Below are 9,719 nucleotides of genomic sequence, written 5' to 3'. Positions count from 1 at the left end.
AATGGTGACTTCTTAAGAAACACAATGTGAGTCTGATAAGACCTTGATTAATCAAAATTCAATGAGCCAAACCCATTAATTTTCTTAAAAAAGATTCTTTTTGAAAGAACAACATACATATTATAGGATGGGTCCCAGAATCTGCATATGTTCATTTCCTAAGACTTTTGACTTCCAGAATCATATTAAATGATGGTAGCAGACATCTTTATTTTGTTTGCCTCTACTAGCTCTCTGTTGAGTTATAATAAATCATCTTTTATCATGTTAAGGATATTCTTTATTCCATTTTTAAAGGAGCTTTTAATAAGGAATAGGTATTTGGTATCTGTTGACATAATCCTGTGGCTTATGTTATTTAGCCTGTTGAGTGACAAAATTTCTGTTGTCCATAATGGTGACTAAAGCCAAGATAGCAAAAACACCACCACTTCATAACAATTTTCAGTAGTAAGTATTGAACCAAAAAGTAATTTCTAATGAAAGCCCTTGTTAATCAGAAATGTCAGAATCCCTTTCCTAAAACATTAACTGAGGTTTTACTGAATCAGACTAAAGAGAATGACCAGTTTGGTCTGTGAGTGTCAGGCTGCTAGAGCACCTTTGAATTGAAGACCCCACTGGGACTGAACAGTAATATACTGTGTAATTGGCAGACAAGGATACAAATGGAGCATTAAAAATATATCACTTTAGAAACTGAAACCAGAGTGTGTGAAATCAGTTCTCAAAGCTAACTGCATTGTTCCTGTAAGTCTAGTTTCCCCAAACCTATTGTCAACGCCCCTGCAGAGTATAAGCCAGGCTGAAAAAATGCTTCGAGGTGACCCAACCCTGCACGGTTTGTGACTAAAAATAGCAACTTGTTCTGAAGGTGATAGAAATGGATATAATTGTGTTAGGAATAATTTACTGTACTGGCAATATTTGATTATGACCAAGAACTGCAAATAATGTAAAATATTATGGAGAGAGAAGAACGTTAATCAGACTCTTGCCATAAGAATTCAGTAATGTCCTAGTATAATGAAAGTTATAGATGAAAAGAAAACTCTGGTTTTGTTTTTTTTTTCAGTTGGGTATTCAAATGTACTTGAAATGCACTGATATCTTCTAACACAGATTTTTTTAAATTGTCAGGTGCGGTCCAATTTATAAAAATAGTTTACCATAAATCTTTTTTTCTTCTGTCACAACATGCTTTTTTTTTTCTTTTCCTCTTAAGATGTTAATTTATCATGCAAAAATTTTTTTCATTAAGTGCATTAATGCTTTTTGTTTGTACAGGATTTTTTCAAATCAGGACTCCCCGTAGTTCCTAAATGTAAATCCTTAGCAAACGACATACCAAGATGATAGCTCCATTCCACGTGGGAAGAGGCAAATTCAGCCATATCTTGGGGTTTTAACCAGGGTTCCAGCCTTTGGGTTGTACAGTGTCTCTGATAAGTCTCCCTTATGATAACTTCAGATGGACTGTAATGGAACATTTTGTGGAAGAAACTTCTAGCAGTTGAATAGTGATGCTGGGAATAAATTTGGTTTCCCTGAATAATGGTTTCTTAAAGCAGTCATAGCTTCTTTAGAAGTTTAGAATTGGTACCATTTCTTATCCTTATATTTCAGCATTAACTGCAAAGAAAAAATAGTCACCATAAGATGTTAAAAATTATTTAAAAGTGCTAATCAAAGCAAGCTCATATTGAGCTAATCATGCATATCAAAATCTCAAAACTTATAAGACTTCTTTTATTTTTTGAAATAAAGTGCATATAGAAAGATTTTTTTAAAAAACCAATCAAGCTCTAAAGAGTTGCCTGACAGGAAATGATTTTTAATGATTGAGACAAAAAGGGGTGTGTGGATCCCAGCCTCTACTGCCCCCTCACACCTTGTTGGGGGAGATCATGTAATCAACCTAAGTACCTTTTTAGCAGCTGATGCACAATATAGACCCAGTGTACCAGAACCAGTGGATAATTTTCCTTTAAGTCATCCTCTAAGGTAAAGAAGTATCAATATAGTATTAAAAAAACACTTTTCTCTCCCCAGTATGAGGGGAGTTATAATACTTATAATGAGATCCCAGTTACCTTGGCTCTCACACAGGATTACTTTCAGTGGCATCACTGGTTAGGCTTTCTTTTGCAGGACCTAAATGTTTAAAGTTATTACTGTATGAAGATGCCTTTATTTACTTAGGCAGTTTACCTCATGTGCATGTTTGGAAAATGCTTCTGCACTGGTCATCATGCCTGCAGTTTTCTCTTCCAGCTCTCCTAGCCTCTGTCCTCTCTCATCAAGTGCGATCCGTGCACGAGTCAGCTCTCCCATCACCCCTCCGGCAGCACCTTTCATCCCTTCTATACCACCTGGTCCAGGAATGTGCTGTGCGAGGCTGCGTGATGCTCTTCCTGCTGAAGCTTCCCCAACTGGGAGTTCAAGCCATAGCAATTTAAAACATTCTGTCAGTAATTCAAGTAATTATAGTCAAGTTTATCACCAAAGTACTTACATTGAATTCTACTGTCATAATTCTCATGAAGAGACATATTTGTTCCTATCATAGATCTGTATTTGCAGATGTTAGCATTTACCCAAGAGAAGTGCCTATGAAAGAGACTGAGGGAGATATTGGTACCATAATATGCCTTATTGTGTGTGTGTGTGTGTGTGTGTGTGTGTGTGTGTGTGTGTGTGTGTGTGAGGGGGTGTTCCATACAATTTGGCATAATTGCATTTCTTGACATTGCTGAGTTGGGATGCTCACAATTTTATTGTGACCTCATATTTAACCCATATTAGTGTCTGTTCTAATCTCAGGCCTGATGATTTATTTAAATTTCTGCCCAAGTTGGCATTCCAATCTTCTGTATTCATCTTGCTATCAGTCTTTGTAGGCCTCAGTTGTCGTTTTTCAAAAATCTGTGTGTGTGTGTGTGTGTGTGTGTGTATGTAAATACTAGAGAATGGGGTATATGCATGATGGGCATTAATAAACATTTGTAGGAACTTTATTACTTTATAAAAGACTAAAAATTTTCCCATCATTTACAAAGCACAGTTTCACTTAATTTTAATGAAGTAACTTTTAAATATTGAAAAACAGCTATCTTAGTAAAAATTTAGTGAGAATTCCCAAGGATATAACATTAGGAATGGAATCTAGATCAATTTTTAAAAAAATAAGAGCCTTATTGAGATAAAATTCAAATATCATAAAATTCACCCCCCCCCCCTTTTTTTTTTAATTTTTGGCCATGCTGCACAGCTTGCGGGATCTTAGTTCCCAGACCAGGGATCGAACTCCTGGCCCCGGCAGTGAAAGCTCCAAGTCCTAACCACTGGACTGCCCGGGGATTCCCAAAACTCACCCTTTTTAAGTGTACAATTCAGTGGTTTTTAGCATATTCACAGATTTGTGCAACTATCACCACTATCTAATTTTAGAACATTTTCATCACCCCAAAAAGAAAACTCTGTACCCATTAGCAGTCCCTTTCTAGTCCCTCCTTGCCTCAGTCCCTGGCAACTATTAATTTACTTTCTGTCTCTATGGATTTGTCTATTCAGAACATTTTGTATAAAAGGAATCATACAATATGTGGCCGTTTTTGTCTTCCTTCTTTAATTTAGCATGATGTTTTCAAGGTTCATCCATGTTGTAGTATGTATCAAACGTCATTCCCTTTTATGGCTGAATACTATTCCATTGTATGGAGGCACCTAGATCTTTTGCATAGTTAAAAATTCAAGAAAAAAGGAGTTTTGATCTGTAAGACCAAATGGTGGGTGAGATATTCTGGAAAATGTATTCTTAATTTCTCTCTGAAAATGTTCCCTAGTATCTTTCTACTGCATTTTGATTATTGTTCATCAGAGTTTCGCAGGTAGATTTTTTTAAGTAATTTATTCTGTACCATTGGTAAATCTTGAATTCTGAATAAAGAATCTGTTTCCTAGAAGTAAAGGCAGGCAGATTCAAAAACATTTTTTCAGATTTTAGTAACCAAATGTCTTCACCCTGCCTTGCAGTTATGATCTACCTGCAAATGACACGTTTATTAGCTTACTCATTTTTTGTATGAATTGCATGTACTATGAATTGCATGTACTATTAGAATTGCATCTAATATAAAGTGACCAATTTTATTCATGTTTGGTAAACAAATAGTTTTCATGGTATAGAAGCAAAACGCTAGTCTAGAAACAGGTCTTCTGTTACTCACAGAGCTCTTCTCTGTCAAATGTTTGTCCACTTCCACCAAACAGTCCCTTGAGAAAGCCTCTGTTTTGAGCTTCTGGTGTCTCTATGGGAGTAAACAAATCTCCTAGCATGTCCTATATCAGATCAAAAGAAAATAGCATTAGACTGACTAAGAATAAAGTAACAGATCAAAAGATAACATGGTGGCAGGTTAGAGCACGTCATGAAAAGGCAGTCTGTTCTCCATATATTTTCCTGGTGATTTTTGCTTTGCTCCCAGTTCTCTCTGGCATTTCTTTCTCCACCTCCTTCCTTTCCCTTCCCTTCTCCAAGAACTGACATCCTAAAATTTTCACTTTTCTGCCCTCTTCATTTCTTCCTTCTACAATTAGAAAGCATGGGAAGCTAATATTCACCCTAGGATTAATTTACACTTGATCAGTGACTGCCAATCTAGACTTCTGATTCTTTTTCAATTACCATAGCGTCTTTCCTGTCCTAGTTCCCTTTCTGGAACCGAGCATGGACTGCCCTATGAAATGGGAAGCCTTTGGTGGTGTGTAGAGAAAGGCTGGATTTATTTTTATATCACGTACAAAATTATGAAATAGCTCAAGATAATTTAAATGAGTCAAAGTAGGCAGCTACTGCATGGTGAGGTAAAATTGTTCTTAATATTTGATGTGATTTAGAATGACTGGGGAGATATCTTGTTAGAAACACAGATGCACAGGCTTTATTCCACACGTGCTAAATCAAAATTTGCATAGATGTGTTCTGGTTATCTGTATTTTTAACTTGCTCTAACTTTTTCTAACTTTTAACTTGCCCTAAAAAGTTTTAACTTGCTTTGGTCTTTCTAAAGCAGACCAAAATTTGAGAACCATTGGTTTGGAGGAAGGAACTTCAACCCAAAGTCAGACCTTTGACCTAATGTCAGTTTGTCTGTGAACTTGCAGCATGACTGTCATCATCATCCCCTTTCACCTCTACTCCCCAGACCTGTGCTCTTCCTCCGAATCCCTTCTCTTTGGAAATGGCTGCACCATCTACTTAGTTCCCCAACCCAGAAATACAGGAATAATTATTAATTCCTTCCTTTCCTTCACTCCTACATCTAATAACCCTCCAATCCGACTGATTACATTTCATAGCCATTGAATCTGCTAACTTTTCTCTCTCCTCACTGTTGGCTGCCTTATTTCAAACCACTATTATTTTTGGCCTTAATTATTTTAAAAAGCCTCCAAATTTTTCTCCCTACTTTTAGTCTTAATTCCTCAAAATTAATTGCCATACTGCAACCAGAATATTAGCTTTAATAAACAAATTTGTTAAACCTTTTCAATGACTTGCTATTGCCCTGAGGATAAATGCCAGATTCCTTAAGGAGCTTACAAGGTGTTCCAAGCTCTGTTCTTGACTAACTCTCCAGCATCACCCCTTCACTCTCTCCACTTCCCAACTCAGCACTTTGTTGGAAGTTGCCTGAACCTTGGGGCTGTCGCATGCCTCTGCTCTGTCAAGAATATCATTACCTTTTCCATCTCCAGCCATCCATTCCTATGGATAACTCCTATTCATCCTTCACAACCTTTTTCTAACTACCCCTTCCCTTTTGTTCCATCAACCCAGGTGCCCCTCTCACATGTCTCCCCAGCACCGGCATAGCCATATAACAGCATTTTCCAGAGTACTGTGGTTGTCTGTTTACTTATCTCTCCCTCCACACTAGCAGGTAGGGACTTGTATCTTGTTTATGATTGTGTTCCTAGAGCCCAGCCAAGTACCAGGCATATAAAAAACTCTAAGTATTTGTTGAATAACATTTATTATTATTTATTTTTAAAGCTTATTATGTTCCAAGCACTGTGCTCAGTGCTTTATATGAATTCTTTCTTAATTCTCACAGCAGTGCTTCAAGGTAGTAGATTAAGTAAAATGGCCAAAGTTATATAAGTGAGCAAAATGCAACTTAAATAGTTCAGAGCTTATACTCTGAACCTCTATATTGTAATGAATGGGTTTAGTTTTCTTATTTCTAAAATAAGGAGGAGAAACCAATTAAATCCCTAAGATGCCTTTTAACATTTTGTGACCACATTTACTTATCCAAGGCTAGATAGGCTTTTATATTTATTTTGTTTCTAGGTTCTGCTTACCGCTATGATCAAAGACAAATGCCCAATTCTAACCTATAGGATATGTATTTATTTTGTATGGCTCTTAATCACAATTAAGATTTCTTTAAAAAAAGTTCGTTAACTCCCTGAATTGTATGCAAAATTTTTGTGTGTACATACATATTCCCCACCCTGGAGGAAGATTTTTATAATCTTTCAGAGGATTCTCCATAGGCAAAACAAACAATAAAACACACAAAACAACCATTGATATGTATGATCTCCACATTCTTCGCACATCCCATTTTTTCTTATTTTTTTCTGTGTATATCTGGAACCACACTAGAACTTGGTAGCATCACAATGATGAACATATATTCAAAACATGTTCTAGGGCAGGCATATTTATTGTCTGGCTCAATAATATTTTAGCTTTTAGACATCTAATTTTTTCTCTTTTTACAACTGTGTCCGATGTTTATTCATAAATCTGCCTGACCTACCTGTAGATTATCACACATCTCTTGGCTGTATGTTAACCGCTGAATTTCAGTAGGAGAGACAAGGTATAATGCCTGTCCTTCATTGGTAAAACAAAACGTCCGTGCTATCCTCATGTCTGTCAGTGGCAAATAATTAACATCCAACATTGGGCGAAGACTAGGTAGGCTGAATGGAAAAAAACAAATCCACATTTCATATTCAAGTTGTTAGAAGCTTTTAATTTCTTCGTATACAATGTGCAGATCCTTACATAAAACAATACTTTTTATACCACTATTTTACGGTTGTTTCTTTATCCTCTTGAATTCTCAATGGTAGTAAACTAGACTTTCACATAAAATCATATTCACAAAAAAGTATGGGCACAGTTCTATCTTAATCCACACAGATACTTAGCAAATGTCCTTGAAGGATGGATTAAATGCAGTGGCCAGCAATTTCAAAATGCTTTTTGGAGCATTTCACAGGTTCCTACAGTACAGTTATAATCTTTGATTATGGCAGAAACACCACAGCTAGAAAGTGGCTGCCTGCATACTTGGTCTATTGTCTCTTTTTAAGGCAGAACTCCTGGGTCTGAGGAGGTTATACACTGATGAAGTGGGTCTAGTTCACTGTGCCTGGGAATGGAGTGGCTTTGCTCCCCATTCCTTTACTTCCTCTATACACAGAAAGTGAAAATCACCTATGACTTAAGGTACCTGCACTGAAGACATGATTAATAAACAAGCATGGCTGGGGGCTGTAACAGAATTAGTTACAAATAATAGATCAGAATTTGCACATCCAAGCTAATACCACATCTCAAGTGTCTTACTGATTGGCTCTATGCTTATCCTAATGTTGTAGTCAAATGATTTTGCTTACATATTTATAAAAATGTACTTTTGGATACTGTCACTAGAGCCAGATTTACAAACTACTAAAGAAAACCAATCTCAATGCTTTGAAAGCACATCTCTAATGCCAAAAAGAGAAAAATAAACTTGTAGATAAATCTCAAGCTTTGAAATCATTCTACTGATTGTAGTGTGCACAATGATTTTAAATTAACCCAGATCATAAAACCAGCACCTTGAAAAAAAAAGTACTTATTTCTCTTATCAAAGTAGTTTGTAATTACAACTTAAGCCCTAGAATCTTACCATGTAAAATGGGACCTGAAATCTGTGCTACAGGAATAAGTTTTTCATGAGGTCCTAGCGCTGTGCTGTCCAATATGGTAGCCACTAGCCACGTGTGGCTATTGAGCAGTTGATATATGGCTTGTCTGATTTGAGATATTCTGTAAGTGTAAATTATATACTGAATTTCAAAGATTTAGTATGAAAAAAGTATATTAAAAATACATGTGATGGCATTTGAAGTAACAAAAATCCTTAGGATATGAGTCCAAAACAAACCCAGTTAAACAGACTTCCATTCATTCAGATTAATGGGTTGTGGTGGGGAAGAGGTTCCTATGGACTTTCCTGATAAGTTGTGTTGTCTATGTAGCATAATAAAAGTAAGCCAACAAAATACAACAGGTGTAATCACTTTTGGTAGGAAAAGGAAAAGAGTAAGTCAATTGCTAAGGGCTAGGAAACAAGTACTCTTAAAGATGAAAAAAAATAGTTTTTTTCTGTGCAAGAACATTTTTATAAGGAAATAGTGTCAAGTAACTAAAGATGGTTCCCACTAAAAATGGCTCTCTCAGCCCAGTTTGAGAACTTTATACATAGATAAGCCTCTTGCATCTCTCTCTACTCTTTTCTAGGTCTGGGTACATTGGCACATAAGCAATCATACCTACCTAGCAACTATCTGAAAACTAGGACTTGAGGAGATTGGGCTCAGTGTAGTTAAGTTCTGCATTGGAAGTACGGAGTCCTAACCATTGGACCGCCAGGAAAGTCCTGTAGTTACGTTCTGATAGGGTCTGGAAAGATCTGGGAATATGCTTAGCAAGGTCAGGAACATGCCAATTTGTAGACTCCAGTTACTGAAGCCACATGTTTCCTAGCCACACCTTTACACATTACTAAAATCATGTCAAAATCACTTCCTTTTCAAATATTTTTGAGATCCTCATGAACATCTAAAGAGTTTCCACTAGGACATAATATTAAAGTAGTCATTATCATGTAAAACAGCTTTTACAAAGGGCAGAGACAGAGAGATCATTTTTATCTTTCCTATTGCTATGACTCCTGTTGCTTTTTAAACTCTTGCTTTTCATTTCTCAAGAAATTCCTCTCCTCATAAATGTAGATGTAGCATGTATTCATTTAAGTAGAAATTAATTTTCAGATATACCATTTAAGAAAAGAAGACATACTAAAATTTTGCAAAAACAGGGTAAGTAGTCACTATCAAGCTAAAAACTCAATTGCGAAATAACATTTTTGAGTGACTAAACGTGAGCTTAGGGGAGTATACACACATTTTTTTTTTTCCTTCTAAACTAAGGCATGTCTAGGAGTTAAGTCGTTATTTTCAAACAAGACTGGAATGGCCTTCTTCAGAAATCTCTAAAAAGAGCTTGAGAAAGAGAAACCAGATAAAGAGAGAAAGAGTAAGAAATATGTAAGAGAATGAGCAGGCCATAAATGATGGTTTTTATGTTTTCAAAACTTTCTCCTTCATTAACTACTTCTTGGCTTACAAATCTACTCATGTCTCCCCTATTAAAGAAAATATAATAAAAACACTCTCAAACACCCAGTTTTGCTCTCGAACTACTTTCCTGTCTCTCATCTCTCTTTTTACCAAAATTTTCCCAAAGAATACTGTCTCAGGGGTTGGCAAACTTTTTTTTAAAGAGCCAGATAGTAAATATTTTAGGCCTCCGGTGCAACTACTCGACTCTGCCCTATTGTGCACAAGCCCCTCCGGGCAGTATG

The 9,719-nt window shown here is 36.3% G+C and overlaps 1 protein-coding gene across 3 annotated transcripts in view; it reads right to left on the bottom strand.

Annotated features, from left to right (window-relative positions):
• Positions 1 to 1,590: 1,590 nt before the first annotated feature.
• The window catches only part of STXBP5L (syntaxin binding protein 5L), a 366,549-nt gene continuing 358,420 nt past the window's right edge, over positions 1,591 to 9,719 (bottom strand). For all 3 annotated transcript variants that reach the window (XM_061193153.1, XM_061193151.1, XM_061193152.1), the window contains 4 exons: positions 6,834 to 6,999; positions 4,230 to 4,341; positions 2,212 to 2,432; positions 1,591 to 1,632 (listed from right to left, as the gene is read on the bottom strand). In XM_061193153.1, the coding sequence (XP_061049136.1) occupies positions 1,591 to 1,632; positions 2,212 to 2,432; positions 4,230 to 4,341; positions 6,834 to 6,999 (541 nt within the window). The remainder of the gene's footprint in view (positions 1,633 to 2,211; positions 2,433 to 4,229; positions 4,342 to 6,833; positions 7,000 to 9,719) is intronic.

This window comes from Eubalaena glacialis, chromosome 6, assembly GCF_028564815.1.
Source record: "Eubalaena glacialis isolate mEubGla1 chromosome 6, mEubGla1.1.hap2.+ XY, whole genome shotgun sequence".
NCBI classification, from domain to species: domain Eukaryota; kingdom Metazoa; phylum Chordata; class Mammalia; order Artiodactyla; family Balaenidae; genus Eubalaena; species Eubalaena glacialis.
Note: the sequence above shows the minus strand (reverse complement) of the source record. Positions and strands in the feature narration are given on the sequence as shown.